This window comes from Protopterus annectens, chromosome 1.part1, assembly GCF_019279795.1.
Source record: "Protopterus annectens isolate FY-2018-M chromosome 1.part1, PAN1.0, whole genome shotgun sequence".
Lineage (NCBI taxonomy): Eukaryota > Metazoa > Chordata > Ceratodontiformes > Protopteridae > Protopterus > Protopterus annectens.
Genome location: NC_056726.1, coordinates 1248636678 through 1248659034, shown reverse-complemented (window position 1 = coordinate 1248659034; position 22357 = coordinate 1248636678). Strand labels below are relative to the sequence as shown.

Here is a 22357-nt window from a genome sequence, read left to right as displayed (position 1 = left end):
TAGGGTGCCAGACAAGGTAAATTTAGTGAGATCAGATACTAAAGCCAATCATTTGAGTTTTTGCTAAAGTATGTTGGAGTTTTTATCAATTGTTTACGTCCAAAAAGATTTATGCTAAATTTAGTGTAGGCAGATATAAGGACAAGCCAATTAATATTAACATCTCCTAGTATGACTGTTTCATGAGGGATGAACATTTAGTTCCAGTGTAGAATGTCTACTAATACATTGATATTATTGCCTGGGAGAATATGTAAGGCAATGATGCAGATATGTTTGTGTTTGTTTAGTTTGAGGAAAGTGATAAAACTTCTGCATTATTGAATTGTGGTATGGGAGCGTTATAAGTTATTTGGTTGAGACAGTCTGGGCAAATTGCTACACAACCATCTTTCCTTTTAGTTCAGTCATTCCTAATTATGTTATAGTTTGGTGGTAATATTTCAGTGCTGCTAATATTTGGTTGTAACCATTTTTCATGGCTAAGATACAAGTTTTTTAACAGCCATCCAGGCATGGAGTTCTCTGATTTTATTATAAATAATTCTAGCATTTAGAATAATGAAAGTTAGTTGACTACTGTTAGAGAGATGAGGTGCTGTTTGACTTTGCTCAGTGCTATTGACTTTTTATTTTGAGATAAGTTTTGTGGGGCCTGGATTAGAGTGAATATCACCACTGGTTAGGATTGATATGTGTTGGACTAGTGGTTTTAGATAATTTTTAGTGTTGTTCTATCAGGGGATATTATTTTAAGTTTACTTGATGGTAAATTGAGTGGTTTAAGTTTGAAATTGAGGTGAAGTGTGTCCTGATAGATTTTGGCTGTTATTATGATATTAATTTAGGTGGGGTAGATTTATTTGGTAGGTATGTAGTTGGGGAGATGATAGTGTGAATCTGGTACCTTTGGTAACAGGTGAGGTGGCTAAGGCATAGCAGTAGTAAACTAAAGCCTAAAGTTAAACAATTCATACTGTTATTGTTACCTAATCTGGGAGTGATAGATATAGGATAAGTAGTTTGGGAGAGAAATTGTGGGTTGTATAAGTAATATCTGATGATGGAACAGACAAAATGTATGTAAGAGGTGTGAAAACAGTTAGTGGTTATACATGCACTGGAAGTAACAAGGAAGTAGTGAAGAAAGGTTGAGCTACAGCTAGGGGTGCTGCATAATAGGGAGCTAAATTATGATGGAATCTTAAGAGCTATGTGTTTAAGTTGGATGGGAGGGGTTTAGTAATACTGATTGAGTGTGGCTAGATAGTATAAATGTCAACATAGTGGGGTGGTTGGGAATTGAGGGTAGGGAAGGGGGTGAAGTGGAGCCCATGCAAAGTGAGGTCTGCACTTGGTGTATGTGTTTATGAAAAATTATCTGTTGGGAAGGACCTCTAGACTATAAGCAGAATAGAAACACTAAGAAATGTGGGTTTTGCAGTTAATGTAAATATATTTTAGAATCTACTTCCATTAAGTTAAGTAACAGCATGAATTCAGAGATTTACCCTCAAGGGGGAATGGCACTAGCAAGCAAGGGGTTAGTTTATTTAGCTCTGTGTTCCTCCTGTACAGCATTTTATGTGGGAAAACAGAATGACAACTTAAAAACTGGATATACAAGCATTATTATGATATTTCAAAATATAATACCAATAATGCTGTATATAAACATACCTTGGAGTGTGAGGATTTTAAAAGTTTTTCTTTTATCATTTCAGAAAAAATTCCACGCAACCATAGGAGAGGAGTGTAGAAAGAAAAAAATAGAGACCATGTAGATATTGTGCAACTGAAAATGGATGCTAATCTCTTTCTTTGATTCTAGTGTTTAAAGAAAAGGCTCAGACATTATAATTAAGAAATATATACAAACATAATGTATCTATTTAATTGTTACTTGATGTATAAATATTTATTGTTTACTATTTTAAAAAAGTTTGGATGGATATTGTTCATCAACTAATTTACCAACTTATGGTAAAAACGATGCCCACATTTTTATAGAAAACAATGTTTGCTTTTAATGTGCTTTTGAGTTAGTTCACTTATTTTATACTTAAGCTACTACTTAACTGAATATGGTTTGATAGGTGTTTTTGTAGTCCCTTTGACCAATTGAAATGTGTTACATATTATAAGTATGTTGGCTTCTTGTTTCCCATACTGCATTTTTAAACACATAGAAGCAGAGTAATAAGTTAATTACTTCCGGATGTTCATTGGTTAACAAATATTCAACAATTTTCAATTAATTTAATATAAACTATCTTATGATCATTGTTTCTCATTCTGAAGCAGTCCTTTTTTGTTGGTGGCTGAAAAGCTTATGTTGTAGTTTTCAAAGCTTAAATAGACAGTTTTTTATATTCCCTTTTAAGACAATCAGTTCTTGCTGGCTATTGGCTTTCCATTCTGGAGTTGGCAGCTGCCTTTGCTGGTTATTTGGTATTTGTTCCTTGCGGATTACAACTGTGCCCACTTGGATACATTTTTTGTTCTATATAGGTCTACTTCATAATGTTTAAATCCCTGAAGATCAAAGATGACATAGTTGAGATGAAATCAGTGAAAACCCACATCTGCAAAAGAATGGATCAATGAATATCTTCCCAGAGTAAGTAACCACTAACACCAAACATCATGAAAATGAAACTGCACCATCCTCAACCAACAATCCCCAATGTGGGGGGGGGGGACTGTGCGCCCCCACCCCCCCCAACTAAATATACCAACTCCGAGATTGCACTACAGTTGGGAAAAGGGCAAAGTTCACCTTGTTGGAACAACAGGTTACACACCCTGGGAATACATTTGCTAATTGTGTCCTTCAATAAAATGAGTTTTTGCAGATTTCATCTCGACTATGTCATCTTAAATCTTTTGGGATGGTTTTGATATTTTCAAGTAGACCCATATGTGTGTGTGTGTGTGTATATATATATATATATATATATATATATACACACACACACACACACACACACACACACACACACACACACACACACACACACACACACACACACACACACACACACACGCGCGCGCGCGCGCGCACACAGAGAGAGAGCTCTAAATATCTATCAATAATAAGATCAGGGAATTCTAAACAGAGTTTGAGGAATGGCACAGCGAATAATATTATTACTATTTTAAAAGCAATGTTGACAGTGATCAGCCAGATAGATGCTTTATGGCAATACTTCTGGCTTTGTAATTTGTGTGGATAGCTGATATGATAGAAATGGCACGGTGGGCTAACTGTTATTTTTACAATAATGCTTACAGTGATCAACTAGAAACATTGGCAGTATTTCTGGCTTTGTGATTTGTGTAGACAGTTGAGGTGTCACAAATGTTATTATTTTCCCAATGATACTGGCAGTGATCAACCCATTTATTTTTGGCAATATTTCTTTGGCTTTATGATTTGTGTTAAGCAACTTGATTGGAATACTTTAATGTATGGAAACTTGTTTTTGTGGATTGTGGAGGTGAATAATACTACATAGTCATTGGATACCATGGCTATATCTGCTGGGGGGCGGGGTTAGGCTTGGCTGGATGAAAGTAACTGGACCTTTCCTCATTTGCTTAGTTTAAACAGTCACAATCTGGCTTTGTAGGACTAGTATGCATTTGTGAGAAGTAAGATGGACTACTGATATGCACAGATAGAGTAGACATAATTATTGTGATTGTCTTCTGGGAAGGGAAATGACCAGCTGCCTGCTATGGTTTGCTTTTTATTTTGGCTTTGCAGGACTAATGTGCGTATATGAAGCAACATGTAATATTTTAATGTGTGGCAACTGTTTGGAGCAGAGGTAAAATACATTACATGGTCATCCTATTTTATCACAGTCAGATGATTGAATTGTACATTTAAGTGGCTGTAACTGCTTGGTGGGGATTACTTGGATGAAAGTAATTGACTCTGTTCTCGCTTTTTCAGTTAACAGTCAACTCCCAAAAAAAAAATAATAATAATAAAGATGTATACCTCACAGAACACCCAGACCTTCAAAGCCACTGAGAGCTGGTGACTCCCACATACCAAGGCTGCATAGGTGGATTTTGATATGGTCTTAGTAATCACATCTGCCCTGAGCCCCACCTAGTCTTAAACCAGCCCTGCTCATCGGCGTACATAGAAGGTCGCTGTACTTGTGTGAGGGACTGGGGCGATGTCATTATCCTCACAAATATCAGAGGTTTCTGTATTTTGTGTTGGACACGGTACAGTTTGGTCAGTATTTCTTTAACTATCCTCACAAGCTTCAGAAGGGTGGAGTGAGGGTCACTGTTGGTTTAATAAGGGCACTGTACTGTCTCTAGAAGTAGCACATTTCAAACATTGTTGTAATCATTATCTTTTTTTGCTCATTTTCCTCACAATTAAACATCTGATGCATATACAGGTGGCTATCTTTTGAGGGAGAGTAAATGATCATGCTGCTTATATATGTCTGACAGCAAATATATCGTGTTCTAAACCACTCCAGTGGATAAAGCCATGACTATTCCCCAGACGACCTGGGTTTGATCAGTGGCTTGGTAAACTGATAGAGTGGCAGAACTGGGTGGGCAGGGCTATGGCTATCGTCAGTGTCGATCTCTAGTGGAGACCAGAGACAGCTCATATGCAGGCATGCCTACAAGAGAGGGAGAAGGGTGGAAACATGGTTGAGTTGCTGCAGGAGGGGGAGATGCTCTGCATATCCACATTGCATACCCATCCCTCAGGTAAGAACCATTAAGTTTAAGAGGGAGGGGGGAATACTGGATAGGTCATTAAAAAAAATGGGTGGATGCACAGACATGTCAAGCCTCCACATGCCTAGGGTCTAAAATTGGCCCCACCTCTACCAGAGTAGGCCAGGGGGACAAAGAGACAGCCAGCAGACCCGACATAAAAAGGATACCAGGGTACCAGGCCAATATTAATAAAGGAAGAGAGGAGGAACAAAAAAATATGTTATGTTCTATTTGGTTTTTTTTTTTTTTTTTTTTTTTTTTTTTTTTAGTTTTGTCTCAGTCTGACCTCAGATGGGTGCACAGAAGGTGGCTGCCTTTTAAGGGATAAGGGTAGGGAAGTATGTTGTATAAAAATATGCCAACAGCAGCTTGAAATATAACCGTGGGTATTTGTACCTTAATTTTAATCCCACTCAGAAAGTGACTACCTATTTTGAGGTGGGGAGGAGGGCTTAGGGGGCAACTACTTTTCCCAGATATGATGTATGTATCCTCACTAGCTTTTGTTTTCTCAGTTTATTTTGATCTAGTGTTTGGTCAGCTTTAAACGATAAAAGTTAGATACAGCTTATTTCTTCCTCAAAATAAAAAAAGGAAGATTTCGTTTTTTTTTCATGCGCTTAATGCAGCTCAGAAAATGTAATAGCACTTCTTGTAAGTATATTGCGTTTACCAACAGGCAGCCTCCATATTCACCTTTTCACCATTGTCATCATTAACCCCCGTTTTCCAATTTTCTACATGGGGGCAAGGTGTTGTGTCATATGTTGCCATCTCTCTCTATTCAATGCCACTCCCCTGCCTTCTACAACACTCATGCCTGACTGTTGCAGGTTTTCTCTCACACAGTCCATGCACCTCTTTGCTGGATACCCTTGTTTCCTCTTGCCCTCTTCTTGTCTGTCCCAAATCTTCTTCACTAGATTGTCTTCTGTTTTTCAGCATTTCTGCAAATGTGCCTGAACCACTGCAATCTGTTCTCTGTGACCTTTTCAGCAATTGTAGCTATTTTGGCTTCTGCCCTTATATCTTCATTACTTTGTTTGCCACACAGTGAGAGTCTAACCACCCATCTCAGGTACTTCATCTCTGTCACCTGTAGCTTCCTTAACTAGTCTGCCATTACTGCCAGGTTTTTGTGCCATTCAGTAGTACTGGACACACAACTGTTTTGTACAACTTACTATTCAGCTTCTTTGGCATTCTTCTGTCATATACAAAGAAGGCCTGTCTAACACACACCAGGACAACCAAATATAGCAATGGGAGCCACATGGCTAAATTTCTCCTCACCATGATTTGGTAATGTACAGCATAAGCACAATATTGCATTATTTGGTAATTTTTATCTTTTACCTTGGCATTTGAGTTGTAAATGGACTTGGGGAATAGCTGTATAGGAAGGTGAGAGGAGATAAGCCGTTGTGAAGTGTTCTTTTCTACAATCGCACATAAATCCTTCGCTTCAACCCATGGGGCTCTTTCCCAGTTTTGGACTGTGTTGCACCAGGTTGCGTCTCCATTTTTGTATATAAGGCTCAATATTTCCAGCATCCAGGTAGTTCCTTAAGAAAAAAAAAGATGTAGGTAAACAAATCCACCTCTAACTTACAGATCACAGTCTGTGGTTAACTGTACTTTCTGGCTAAATTATTATTATTTTTTAATGGATAATCTTTTAATCAATTCCCAACAGAGGATAAGCAGTAAATTAAACAGGGGAACAGGAGAAGGAGACAGAAAGAGAGTTAATAAAGGAGAGTGAAGTGAAAGTTCTATATTTGTCTCCATTGTTGAGAAACAGGTGATACATATTAAGAACTTATTGTCAGTCCATTCATACAGAAATATTTCAAGTAACTACATTGCTGTATCATTAGTGCATTGCAACTCAGGAATAATTTGCAAAAAAACTAATGCCATCCATTTAATGACAATGTTATATATACTGCCCTTTACTATGCCTGTACAAAGTTAATTTGTTTGCATTTAAGCTATAGTTACATACTAGGTGTCCATCTTACACTGTTTTTTTGATTGTATAATGAAACACAAATCGGTAGGGTGCTGATAAAAAACACTGAAGTCCTAGCTGAGCTAAATGATTGGTTCAGGCAGGCTGCTGATACAGGAAAGTTCTAGTTGAACAAAAAAGTTAGTGCAGGGTAAGCTGCTGAAAATTCTAGCTTAAATAAACAATTCATTCACACATACTGTAAATGTCCTGTATTAGTTACAATGGTGGTCAAATGATGGTATTCCCTAAATATAGGCATACATATATACTAAACTGGAAGTGAACCTGTCTGTAGATAAGTTGTGTGCAGTCAGAAACAGTCTGAGAATAAGCTTTCATGTAAAACAAGTCACTGGCAGGAGTCGGTTGTGTAATATAAAAACTAACTATAACCACATTCACTCTAGTTTAAAAAAAAAAATCACTGTTTACGTCCTTCAAATTGAGAATTTTTTTTTTTTAAAACAAGTTTATTGTTTTTAACATACAAAATAAATATCATAACAATTTTATACAAGTAATTAAAATAGAAATAGTTATAACATTCAATAAAATAACCAAAGTATTTACAAAGACATCTACTACAAATCAAATCAATTGATTAAACTATAATGTCATGCTATTGAAACTAAGACTTTTTTAACAGGTTTTGTAAAATATCCCATATAATATAATAAGATGTTTTTCTAGTAGTTCTTGATTTTATTGTCATCAATTCCATATGACACACTTCAGTCATAACATTTTTAAATTCATTAAATGAAGGAGGGGTATCTGAAATCCAATTTCTGGTTATTATTTTTCTAGCCACTGCTAGAATAGACCATAATAAGGGAAGCTTAACTTTTTTAACACTTTTAGGAACAGGTGTGTTAAATAATATAAGTGATTTAGAAACAATGAAATTATCTGTGAAAAGGGCCTGCAAAAAATCATTGATTAACTTCCAATATTCCTTCAATTTTATACAGTCATAAAACATATGTGCCCAATCAGCATTAATTTCTACATTACATCTTTTACATAAGTTGTCTTTATTATTTATTTTATTCATCATTAAAGGTGTATAGAAGGATCTATGTAAAACTTTCCAAGTAAAAAGTCTCCAATTAATGGAAGAAGTAGTTTTATAAGCAGATTCCAATATATATTGTTTATCTTGTTGTTTTCGTGATTCACCATTAATGGAAATGAAATAATTCCAATAGGTATCTGTACTGTAATGAGTTTCTTCTCTGATAATTTTATGTATGTGTGAGAGCTTACCTTTATCAGAAACTCTATGTTGTAAATTTAATATCAAGTAATCAATCAGTATTGGAACAGATTCTTTAACTGTTAAAGACATTAAATCAATTTTATTAATAAGATGTTGTCTAAAGGTCTGAACTTCTAACCAACAAGTTTCTCTCAAATCAAATTCTTGCTTTAAGAAGTCTAAATTTTTTACTTTATTATCAGACAGCAACTGATACCAATACTTTAGATCATTCTCTGTGACTAAAAGAGTTCTTTCAGAAGTGGTTGACAAAAGCATACCTTGTGTAAAAGTGAGAATTTTTTGGATAGGTAAGGTCTTATCTCTGTGATAATTTGGTAATGGAGTGCTAGTAATATTATTTTGCTGTGTAATGCTGATAATATGTGTATCAGATGGCTGAAGTAAATGCATTGAGGCTCACTATTTAAACCACTATAATGGAGCTCTACAGTGCTGTCTCTGGGCATCTCAAGTTTACTTTTAAGACAATGGGTGGCATTCATATTTATTATGATTAGGTATAACAGTAATCTCTGCTGTTTGTTTCTAAGTTCAGTCTTGCCACAATTCATAGAAGCCATTTGCACTCATGCAGTGAAAGCGCACAGAGATTCAAATAAGAAATTATGTAGAACTTCTTAAGCTAATATGCCCTCTTCTCACCCATTTGTGATTCTGTTTCATTGTTTTTGACTGTTTTAGGGGTGGCATAATGGTTAAGATGTTCTTGTGACAGGCACAATGTAAAGGGTTTGATTCTCACCTCTGAAATGGCATTTGGCTAGGTTTAAAATAGCCCACAAGGGCAGCCAGTCTAGTGCTTACTTATGAACCTATTTATATTTTTCTTATGTAGATGAAGGTCAGCCATGCCGATCTTTCTGATTTGCAGTAATATACTTATGTATATCTGGTCATGTAGGCATATACGGCCTTCAGGTGGTTTTGGAGGAGCTGTGCTGGACACAGGAATGAGCACTAGGGCACAGCATATCCAAATGAAAATTAACTATCCCACAGTATTTAAAATGAAAACTAAGTCTGCATTTAGGTCTGAGTGTAATGAAACCTAATCCATAGTCATCTGTCAAGATAGGATGCACCCTAATACTTCTCAATAGTGAACTACTTTGATTAAAGCAAATTAACACAAAATATAAGTTATTAATACATTTTACTTATAAAAAAATAATTATAAAAAATGATTACCTCATTCACTACTTCCAAACTCCTGTTTCATAACTTAGTAGTACATTATCATAATGAGAATTGTGCAATTAAGATGAAAGCATTACTCTGGTTAGCAAATATACATATAAGCACATGACAAAGTTACGTATTAATCACTGATTTTCCTGAACATACCATTATCAGCTGTACAAATTTAAAAATATATCTCCATGTGACATGTACAATACAATTTGCAAACCTAACTTGACACAAATGTCGCTTCCATGGGTAAAACCCATATATGACTGAATAGGTTGAGTGTGGTAATGTTACACCTGAGAGGGTGTGGTCTCCACCTTCCAAACCACAGACCTGCATTTGCATTTGTCAGCTTGGTTCTGGCACTTCCAAAGATTGAAGCACCTGTAAAAGCACAAGGTCGAGTTCCAAGCGGCTCTGGTAAGGAGACTAAGATCATGCTCTAACTCTTGCAGGAATCATACCTGCAGAAAATTGAAAATGCAGTGGCCAGCACTGAGTGAAAGAAGATTGACATCGGGCAGAAGTTGGGTGAACACCTGTCCTCCCTGACATGGGTCACTCACTGTTGATACAGGTATGATGACCTGCAGAGGCACAAGCCTGACCAGCTGGATGAATGGGTTTCACAGGTTAACATGAAAAGGTCAGATTTCTACAGTAAGTATTTTAATATTTTACTTTTTCCTAATTATTTATAAAGCTTTAAAAATAATAAAGTAATAGTATAAAGGTATGTCACATAAGATGTATGTATATGTATGCAAAAAGGTATACATGCACATAAACATATTTGTAAACATGCATTCATATGTTTACAAATATGTATGTAGATATACATACAAAAATATGTGTATACATATATACATACATATGTACATGTCCAAATAATTTGCTTCACCTATAAGATGGCTGAACTGAGTTAGTCAACACACCCAAGATAGAGTAGGGATGGGGGCAAAGTTACTGCTGATGGCAGTGGTCGTTTTTTTTTTTTTTTTTTTTTTTTTTGCTTAAGAAATTAAAAAGTGCCTTTTGAAAATTTGCTTTACTTGATACTCATTTAAAAAACTGGTAAACTCTGCAAAGCATAGTGCAGAACAGATAATTAAATGAAATTGCAAAACAATGCAGAGCTTGTAATATGTACTCAATCTTCAAAAAGACAAGCTGGTGCCAGAAAAATGTTGCAAAAAGAGGAAGTCAAGAGATCCTTCTGCTATTACTTGCAGTAAAAGTTAGGAACAAATATTTTTATGAAGTAAAAAACTTTCACAGAATGAACACAAATATTTACTGCTTCTGAGAAATCTGCATCTTGTGTATAAAGTGGGGAGGGTGGAGGGAGTGTAGCCCCCCCACATACTTCATACATTTTAAACCCTACACATGGATACTTATAACTACAATGAATAACTGTTTGGAGAAAACAATATTTACATAAACTATGTGGGGGGCTATGCCTCCCACCCCCCAACTATATATACTAACTTCAGGATTGCACTATCGTGGGGAAAAAGGGCATATAGCATTTTCAGTGTTTTGAGTTTCAGTCAAATGAGTTTTCAATGTTTTGAGCTTTCTATCTTATGGTGTCAGTGAAATGAGTTTCTATCAAATTAGCTTTCTATCATTTGATAGGGACCCATATATATATATATATATATATATATATATATATATATATATATATATATACATGGGTCTAGGACACATGCTCGACTAGTATATGTCCGAATCACAAAACATCGAACACACATACATGAAAGTGCTTATTACTTTCCACTAAGTATAAAGTATTACACTTAGTGCAATCTCTGAGTTGCTATATTTAAGTAGCAAGGGGTGTGGGGAGTTGGCCCCCCACATAGAGGGGTGCATGGGGCTGGCCCCCCTGCTTATACTTAGTGGAAAGTAATATGGTTTATGTTGTTTAAAGTCAGTATATGTATTTTGTGTGTTTTCAGGCTTTTGGGTTTCAGGATTGTGAGTTTTTCAGGCTTTTGGTTTCAGGCTTATGAATTTCAGGCTTATGTTGATTCAGTCTTATGAAGGGGAACCATATATAAATATATATATATATATATATATATATATATATATATATATATATATATATATATATATGGGTCCCCTTCAAAACATCTAAAACCCATAACATCTAATTTCATAACATTGAGACCAGAACATCTAAAACCCAAAACATCTATAACCCATAACATCAAAATTCATAACATCTAACACTACAAATCACATGAAAATAGCTTCCCCTTCACATATAACAGCACCAAACTGCCAAACATATTTTTTACTACGTTTCTGCAGTGGAGCTTGATACAGTGGGGTTAGGAAATTAACTTTTTTTCTCACTGTAGTGCAATCTTGGAGTTGGCATATTTAATTTATGGAGGGGGGTGCAGGGGGGCTTGCCCCCTGTAGAAACGTAGTAAAAAGTGTGTTTGGTAGTTTGGTGTCATTATATGTGGAGAGGATGTTATTTTCATGTGATTTGTAGTGTTAGATGCTATGTAGTTTGATGTTATGGGTTTTAGATGTTCTGGTCTCAATGTTATGAAATTAATTGTTTATATTTGAAAAATATGGGGTATATCCTCCAGCAAAATATAACAGCCCTCCTCTCCCACCTCCACCGGCACAGTCTTTTGGATGTCTTCTCTCTGTATGTCCCTTCTGTTCTGTCTCCCCATTTCCCAGCTTTTGTATCTTCCCCTCACACGTTTTAACTGATTAGCACCTATGATATGCAGAATGTCACAAATCTGGTAACCGACATGCAGCCTGCATTCTAGAGAATTTTCTGAAAAACTAACTTAGAAGCATAAGACAGATAAATGAAAACATTATGTAAACAGTAAAAGCTAGTAAAACTGCACAAATAGCAATGTTATCCGTAAGACGTATTCTTTGCAGTGATAATAGTTAGTGAATTCATAGTCTTTCCATAACTTATATACTGTGATGCACACAAGCCTAAATTATATTTTTTGCTAAACTTTCACAAACAAATGGAAAACTGTACAACTTAGATAGATATTGGGCCGGATTCACGAAGGCTTGCACGGAGTCTAAGAGTGGTGTAAGACTCCATGCAGCCTTGGCAATCCAGGAACAGCCCAAAGTCCGTGTAAGAAACAAGCTAAAACGGCTCTTACACGGAGTGGGCGTGGATAAGCTAATCACCTCACTTGCAGCCGAGTAGCATGCAAATGAGGATGATTAACGATCCATGAAGCACAGAACAGCCCGTGTAAGAGCTGTTTTAGCTGCAGAAATGTACTCAGTTGACAACTGAGTACGTTTCTGCAAAAACCGCAATGGAGCCATGTCAGCTCCAAATAAAGGGTGCATATGTGTCAGGCAGCATGCCAATGGCCAAATATGTGGCCATTGGCAAGGTAACCTGATGCAAACGGGCTGCGCTATATAAAACATAAAAACGAATGTTTTAAACACACAAATGTGGGTTTTATGCAATACATGGAATGTCAATGCAGGGACCAGCAGACCAAAACCAACATGGCCACCGTGTAGTGGTTGCTAAGGGGGTAAGCTGAGTCTAAGAGATGTAACTAAGCATTAGTAGGCAATCTGATGCAAATGAGTGTTAGGATACTGAATTCCACTGTCACATAGCAAATTAGCACAGTCTGAGTAGTGTAAGAGTTACAGAAGGGGGAGGAACAGAGAAGGAGATAGGTGATATCACAGGGGGGAATGGTAGAAAGAAATGCAGTTCATTGGAGGTCAGAGTTACATGACAGATGTCAGACAGATATCATGGAAAGAGGTGTGTCACTAAATAAGCATGAGAAAGTCAAGAAATGGAAGGTGTACACTGTCGCCTACACCAAAGTTTCTTGCTGGGCGTGCATGCGCACGTGTGCGCGCCATGAAGCGTGAGTAAGGTAGTGTGCGCGCGTGTAAGGCAGACTGAGCATGTGGGAGCGTGTTGGGGGATGTTTAACACTGTTTGCGCGGGTGTGCACGCGTTTTAACCCGAATAAGCAGATTCTGAACCGTGTAAGCATGTGTGCGCACGTGTAAGCCACTGTGAGCGTGTTTCTGCTGGTCTGCACACGGCTCCTCCCTGAGGAAACAGAGAGGAAAAAGGAAGCAACAGATTTAGTAGGAAGCTAGCAGGGAATACTGCTGGAGCTAGCAGGTGAAAACAATTAGAAGCAGGCAATTACACAGGCAGAATAGTAGCCCAGCCCAGCACTTAAAACTCTGCAAACAGCAGTGCAGGATGTTTCTCTCAAGAGACACTGCAAGACAGGAGTTAAGTTATTAGAAGTGAAAACTGAAAAAGCTGAACTCAGAGCAGAAATGTTAGGGGCTGCCATAGCTGTCATAATGAGACATAGGCGACTTGCTGAGGTTGGTGACAATGCAGATGGTGCCAGACAACCCACAGTGAGGAGACGGAGAAGAGTGTACAGGCCCAGGGTCACCTACCATGGGTTACATGAGCTGGAGATAGTAGAGCGCTACAGAGTGGACAGAGGCCTCCTGCAGCAAATAGTGGAGCTGTGCAGGCCACGCCTCACACACAGAACCAACAGAGGGGAACCCATCCCAGTGGAAACCAAGGTATGTGTTGGCCTAAGAATACTAGCAACAGGTACCTTCCAGAGACCAACTGGTGATATGATGGGGATATCACAGGCATCAGCCTCCAGGGTACTGCACCAGTTCCTGGATGCCATGTCAGCACATGTCGGTGATCATGTATATTTCCCCAATGCCCGTGAGGTATTGGCCAGCAACATGCGTCTCTTCCAGCAAATAGCGGAATACCCTGAGGTAGTGGGTGCAATAGACTGCACGCACATACGCATCAAAGCACCAGCCGGTGAGCGGGGTAGGGCATACATCAACCACAAGGGCTTCCCCTCCATCAACTGTCAGGTCGTGTGTGATGCCCAGGGCATAATAATGAATGTGTGTGCTGGCTGTCCTGGGAGCTACCATGATTCCCACATCTGGCATTTGATGCAGCTGTACCAGACATTTGCCAATGGGGACATCCTGCACGGACACCTAGTGGGGGATGCAGGTTATGCACTGGAGCCGTGGCTGATGACACCCATCAGAAATGCACACACACCTGAACAGGAACGCCATAATGAGGCACACGCACAAACACGTAATGTAATAGAGCGTGTGTTTGGGCTGCTCAAGTCACGGTTCCGGTGTCTGGACACATCTGGTGGAGCCTTGCAGTACACACCAACTACATGTACCCAAATTGTCATGGTATGTGCTATGCTACATAATATGATCTTGCGATAACAGCTACAGCACGACCAGCATAGGGCCGGGCCAAACAGCCCCCCACCATTGCCAAGGCCATCACAGGCAGAGCGTGACTCGGAGGAGGAACAACCTGAGCCTGCTCCAGTAGGCAGAAGGAGGCATGCCCAGTATGCCCTGGCCTCGGAAAAGAGGCAACGCATAGCACATACACTGGCTCAGTAGGAACCCTGGGAATGATACCCCTCTCTGACTCACTCATATAGTAACAGGGATGTCTAACATGACACAACCTGCTCTCAAACATGTACAGGGAAGTGTAATATGCGCATCCGACAGAGGCAGCCCTGCAGCACCACCTGAGGCATGAATGCTATGTGTTAAGTAATGTAACACCATGTACTATATGCACACCTGAGGACCCTGACTAACATCCTACCCTCACCAAGCATCATGCCACAATATGACAATGAGATGATCAAGTGCAATAATTGACTGAAGTATTGCAGTTAGTCAAAGGGGATCCAATGTGTGCCAGTCTGGGATGACATGCTGAGCATGACATGATGCTCCACCTGCTAGGACTGGCGTGCACCTATCAGTGCAGGCCGTATGGATACTGGCAAAGGCTGTTGTTACCCACAGTGTGCCCTGAATAGGTAAGGCTCAAAACACAAACCTATCTCCATAGGTATCAGAAGGGATAAGAATAAGATAAGGGATAAGTCGAAACAGCAAGATGCATGCAGTCTAAACTCACCCAGTATGGAGAATGTTGATATCTGCGCTGTAACAGAAAACTGAGTCAAGGCTCACAACAGCACCCTAACACTACCAGGTTACACCTCATACTGTGCTGTACATCCTCAAAACATGGAACAAGCTACAAAAGGAGGGTGACTAGCAAGAATTGTCAAGGATAACCACACCCCCATGTTGGTACCACAACAAAAAGCAGCATGGACTAGCCATGGTCAAGTAACAGTGGCTAAATCTGCCCCCCAGTTTATAGCCCGCTACAGACTACTGTCCCAACACCAGGAACTGCACCTGGCCTATGCTGGAATACATGAATATATCAAGTCCTCCAAACCACATTATATTGGGTGACTGAAAATACCAAGACATAGACTGGGAGCATTATACTAGCTCCAACAGTGTAGGACAAAAGTTCATAGAATCCATAAACGAAAAGGCCCAGGAACAACATACCACTCCCACAAGAGGGGTAAGCATACTGGATGTGATAATCAGCAACATGGGTACTGGATGGCAAGATGAGAAGTGTATTGCTCACTGGTAAAACCAGACCATAGAGTAATCACACTGGATATACAAATCCTGACCACAGTCCCTGGCCAGAAAACCACAGTGGAAAACATGTGTAAAGCAATATTTGCACTCCTCCAAACTGATGTGGAATCCATTAAAGGTCCTGTGCAGGTGCAAAATATGGGCCACACCTCAGAACCTGTAATACAGCCATTCCATGAACACTGCCAGGAATGCTTGGATTATACAATCCTAAAATAAAACAAGACACAATGCCATACATGCAGGCATCTGGCATGGTGGACACCAGCCATAACCAAACCATGCAAGAGAATGAGGAAGCTACTACATGATAGAGCAAACATAAACAATGAAGTAATCACTGATCAGTAGTATGGCAATAAAATCTGTCCACACATACAATCCACTAAGGCCAGCCACAACAAGTTGAATCTGTGAAACCTGAGGCAATGTTACACCTGCCCCAAGTACACAGACAACCCCCAACTCCACCCAAGAAATACAAATATATGTGAGAGATGCAACCATCTATCCAAACTGGAGGCTGAGCTCCCTCAACTCAGTACTCCCAAAACTAGTCAGGAGGAGAAGGTAGCCACACACATCACAAACACAGTCCCACATAGACCTATCACAACTGCAAACCAAACACATAAACACAGAAAAACATTCCCGGAGGCACAAATTACAAACACAGCACACCAACAGAGGCCTCTAAAGCAGACACCCAATCAAACAACCTCCAAACATAGCACATGCAACACATAGTACACAAAGCTGGTGTGCCAAACAGTCTCAGGCCAGAAGGAGAAACAACATGCCTGATACAGTTGTAATAGGTGACTCCATAGTCAGACACACTGCTGTCCCGCACACCAGACTGAACAAGGGAAAGGGTACAGTAAGCTGCCTGTAGGCTGCCACAATATGCCACATAACAGAAGTATGCAGGTCACTCCAAAGCAAGTAGAAATATGATGCAGTCATAGTCCGTGCTGGTGTGAATGACCTGAGATGTACCTCCCTAGACTACATGAAAAGAGACATAGATGAGCTCTCTGATTATGTAGACCAGGCCGGTATGACACTCACTGTTTGCATCATCCTACCCTTACCAAGAATAATGCCACAGTACAAACACGGAATGATCAGTCATAGCAAGTGGCACACTTACTGATGTCATTCCAAGGGGATCCAATGTCTGTCTGCTTGGGATGTCATGCTTGACAAGCCACGCAGCTGTTCTTGGGATGGCTTGCACCTGTTACCCCTGGGCATCTGGATATTGGATAAGGCCTTTGCCACCTCCATAGAGCCTTTTGTAGGCAAGGCTGAAAAGACTGACCCACCACCCTAGAAAACATAAGTGGAAAGAAACATAAGGGTAATGCTGACCAATGCCAGATGTGTAAACCCCAATATGCATGCTCCCAAGGCCATCCCCAGTATGGAGAACATCGATGTCTGTGCAGTGACAGAAACCTGCTGCAAGCCTCCTGACAGCACACCAGCACTACCAGGTTATACCACATATCATGTGTCATGGCCCCAAAACCTGGAACAAAACATAAAAGGAGGGTGAGTATCCATATTCAGCACAGACACCCATACGTCCAGGTAACTGACAATGCACAAGGCATTGGAGTCCACCCATGTGCAACTAACTGTAGGCAAGACTGCTGTACAGTCTGTAGCATGCTACAGACCACACTCTCACACACAGGAACCCCACCCAGCCATCCTGAAGACACTGGACAGTATGAATGTCCCACCAAATACCAAACAAGGTACCACAAATTACCACATAGGTGGTAAACCATTATGTATGGAAGGAGTAACCAGGGACCTAGGGACACAAGTGGACAGTAACCTGTTATGTGACACCCACATTGCCAATGTGGCTAGGAAGACTGTCTACATTTGACACCGTATCAGGAAAGGATTCACATCTACATCAACAGAGGTCATTGTGCCCCTATACTGTTCTCTTATCACACCCATAATCTAGTACAATGCCTCATATGGGATGTACCTTACCTGACACCTGCAGCAGTTAGAAAGACCTCAAAGGTACCTCACCAAGAGGATAAAGGGTCTCATATATATGTCATATGCTGCCTGGCTGTAGACACCCCAGCTGAATGCAGTCACATACTGCTTACACAGTGGCATTGCATGCCTGTTGTAGAAGGCCATGCCCAACACAGGAGTAATGGACATGCTCCACCCCAGAAAACTCAAAGCCATCGGAGCTGTGAGAGTGAGAGATGTCAACCTCAACAAATAATGAAATAGGATGTGCTGGTGGGACAGATACATAATCCAGAGGCTCCCCACACCCTGAACCAGAATCCCACTCCATGTTAGGCAGAGCCCCTCACTGACAATCTTCAACAGGAATCTTGCCAAGTGGATGGATGATTGTAGAGTTACACTGGGGGTCTTCACTGTGTCATGTCCAGACAGAGGCACAGCAAAGCAAATCATAAATGGCCATAATATTCACATAGCAAGGGGTGGCAAAAGCCACACACACTCTGGCTTGGCTAACAAATGCCCTAGGGTGGATAGCCTAGTATGAACCTATGAACCTATGAAGATACAAATTGTACAGGACACTAAGGATAATCCCAAGGCTTTCACAACTGATGGTTGGAACCATGTTGGGAATTCACAGATATGCTCTGAATCACACAAATATCACAAACACACACACATATTGCCAACATACATCCTGACAGGTGCAGTGCAACCCCCCCCCCCCACGGAATGCAGAATATCTATCCCAGCAGACTGCTGGCCCCCTGACATTGCAGATGCTGAGGTAACAGCCAGCATCTACAAATCAAAACACACAGCAGCAATAGTATGAGATGGTGTCCTGGGCTTAGTGCAACATGGACTCCAAGATGAATGGAATGCCAAATCACACTACTGCTCAATGTCAGCCTTACCACAGAATATGTACCCAAAGAGCAGAGTACAACAACAGTGGTCCATCTCAACAAAGGTGTTGTCTGAATGGATACTGAAAACTACTACCCCAGAATCCTGAGAAGATCGGTCTGCACAGCTATGGAAAGGATCAGCATGTACTACAGACATAAAGATATTGGGGACCTACTGACACCGGACCCTACCCAGTGTGGCTTTCTCAAGTGCAGATCCTGCCCCTAAACATGTTTGATTCAATTGAAACAGTCATTAAGGTCATTGATGAGGGCAGTGTGGTCCACACAGCGTAGCTGGACGTTGCAAAGGCTTCTATACAATACCCTACGTGTTCATTATAGATAAGCTCACCAGCTTAAATATAAACCCCTATGTCAGTAGAGGGGTTGCAAACCAGACCAAGGACAGAACAGACATGGTCAGACATGCTGCAGCCATGTCAGACTACAAACCAGATATAACTGGCATCCCACAAGGCTTGGTCCTGGGATCTCCCTCATCTGGTATATATGTCCCATAGGTACAGGCAAACATGGAAGGACTGTGTCCGAACATGTTTGCAGAGGACTACAAACTGCTCACCACATATGATCCACCAGCTGACACAAGCATCCCACAAAGGGCCACATAGAAATAGACAACTGGTGCCATAGCCATGTCAGCAAGCTAATTGCAGAAAAGTGTATAGTCAACCCCGTGGATATACAGTAAGTGCCCACCAATTACCACATAGGTGTTAACCCATTATGTAGTTAACATGTAATGAGAGACCTGGGGACACAAGGTGATAGATATCCTGCATTGGACAAACATGTTCTGTAGTGTTTACAGAAACATACCATATACCCACCTAATCATGAAGGTTGTCAGATCTAGATAAGGGGAGGTCATTGTGGCTCTGCAGTCATCCTTCATCAGCGGTACAATTGACTACAATAGCCCCTGTGGGATGTACCTCAGCAGACACCTCCATCAACCGTAAAGTCCCCAACAGTACCTCACCAGGAGTATCAAAGAACTTGCACAGATGCCATGTGTTGTCTGTGTTGCTGGTATCAATAAACATGCTGCACCTTGTACAATCTGAATGGCAGTGAGCTATGCACATGAGAGACCTGAACCTCAGCACTGACTTACATAGGACAAGCTGTACTGCATGATCCATAACACAGAAGCCATCCCCACCCATTAGTGAACTCCCAGTACAGGTTACCCATAGAGTCACTTATCAATCTTCCTCAATAGGAATCTTGATGAGTGGATGGGAGATGGTAGCTTTATCCTGGGTATCACTGTCATGTCACAGGTAGACAGAGGCACAGTATACTAACCATGACATATGTCATGGCAAACTCTACTTACAATGTGTGTTGAAGGACAAACACACTCTCCAGCTAGCATTAGACATGGACTAGGGCACATCGCTAGTGTTTGCAAATGTACACCTATGTTGTGGAATACACTACCAATGTTGGACAAGCCTGGTTTAAGTAGTTCATATCTGAACAGACTGCAACATGGTCAGATGTACACAACTGGCCCCTAACCAGGCTGTTGTGCTCACTATCGAAATGTAAAGCAGTGATAGCACTAAAACCCAGGATACTGTCCACCACAGTCAAAGTACTACCAGTACACTATACAGTACTACAGTGTTAGGTCAGTGTGAAAGGATGTTGACAACTGTATGCAAAGTATCCCATGCAAACACTGCAGGCACAGTATAATCCTGTTGTGTTCACACACAAAGCAGTTGTACAGTAACTACACAACATGACACAACACACAACCATAAACGGGTGATATTTGTTGAAGTTCACACTCATCCACAAATGTGGTGGGCTGTGAGTCCAACATATGGAATGCTCACACTGGGCATGCTCACACACTTTGATAAATGAGACATATGTCAGACAACATGCCATGGAAAGGCTGAACTGGGCATGCTCACACACTTAGACCAAATCTCAGTTTAGCAGTTGGACACACATATCTGGTATTTTTATGTGTTATTCCAGGAACCAACCACATTACAGCAGTCTGCCCAGTGCACACAGTTAAATGACTACAGAGACATACATGATATAGTGGATCCCTCCCATATGCAAACATCTTCCACAGATGCACAAGTTGTTCATACAAACAGGGAATGCTATGGCAATAAAGATGTGCAAACAGTCTATCAGCAACAAATAATGTGCATTCGACAATTAAACATATGGGTGTAGAGGTCAACACTAGGCTGTTTGCCCTAGGGAATGACAGCTTAGCCAGAGTGTGCTTGGTGTCTGCCTCCCCACAGGATGCACATTCCCCTTTCTAAACACCGATGATGTCAGCACCCTATAAGTACAGCAGGAGAAAAAAACCTCCCAGTAATGCAAATAGCGCGCTCCGCTAATGCGTTTGTCACAAGTGTCATAACATAGTTAGGTAGGGGTTTGAATCTTGCACATGCTCAGTGTGTGTGAGTGAGTGGGGTTGGTGTGTGTGTAAGTCTGTGGAAAAAAAATGTCCCTTTTGGCAACTAGGAAAACACACTACAGGATGCACATTCCCCTTTCTAAACACCGATGATGTCAGCACTCTATAAGTATAGCAGGAGAAGGGAAACTTCCCAATAATGCGAATAGCATACTCTGCTAATGTGTTCGTCATAATATAGTTAGGTAGGGGTTTGAATACTGCAAATGCTCAGTGTGTGTGAGTGGGGTTGGTGTGTGTGTAAGTCTGTGGGAGAGCAATGTACCTTTGGGCAACTGGGAAAACACACTACAGGATGCACATTCCCATTTCTAAACACCGATGATGTCAGCACTCTATAAGTATAGCAGGAGAAGAGAAACCTCCCAGTAATGTGAATAGTGCGCTTTGCTAATGCGTCCATCTCAAGTGTCATAACATAGTTAGGTAGAGGTTTGAATCCTGCAAATGGCAAGTGTGAGTGTTTGTCTTAGGAGGGGTTAGTGTGAGGGAAATGTCCCTTTTGGCAACTAGGAGAACAGACTACAGGATGCACATTCCCCTTTCTAAACACCGATGATGTCAGCACTCTATAAGTATAGCACGAGAAGGGAAACCTCCCAGTAATGCAAATAGCGCACTCCACTAATGCGTCCATCTCAAGTGTCATAACATAGTTAGGTAGGGGTTTGAATCCTGCAAATGGCAAGTGTGTGTGTTTGGCTGAGGGGGGTTAGTGTGTGTATAATTGTGTGTGAGGGAAATGTCCCTTTTGGCAACTAGGAGAACAGACTACAGGATGCACATTTCCCTTTCTAAACGCTGATGATGTCAGCACCCTATAAGTACAGCAAGAGAAGGAAAACCTCCCAGTAATGCGAATAGCACACTCTGTTACTGTGTTTGTCTCAAGTGTCATAAGATAGTCAGATAGAGGTTTGAATCCTGCAAATGGCAAGTGTGTGTTTTTGGCTGAGGGGGGGTTAGTGTGTGTGAGGACAATGTCCCTTTTGGCAACTAGGTGAACAGACTACAGGATGCACATTTCCCTTTCTAAACACTGATGATGTCAGCACCCTATAAGTACAGCAAGAGAAGGAAAACCTCCCAGTAATGCAAATAGC

General features: G+C 40.5%; 1 protein-coding gene across 1 annotated transcript in view; it reads right to left on the bottom strand.

Annotated features, from left to right (window-relative positions):
• LOC122813705 (sulfotransferase 2B1-like) overlaps positions 1-22357 on the bottom strand; it is a 313807-nt gene that overhangs the window by 217302 nt on the left and 74148 nt on the right. Inside the window, exon 3 of the mRNA XM_044086170.1 lies at positions 6121-6329. Coding sequence (XP_043942105.1) covers positions 6121-6329 — 209 coding nt within the window. The remainder of the gene's footprint in view (positions 1-6120; positions 6330-22357) is intronic.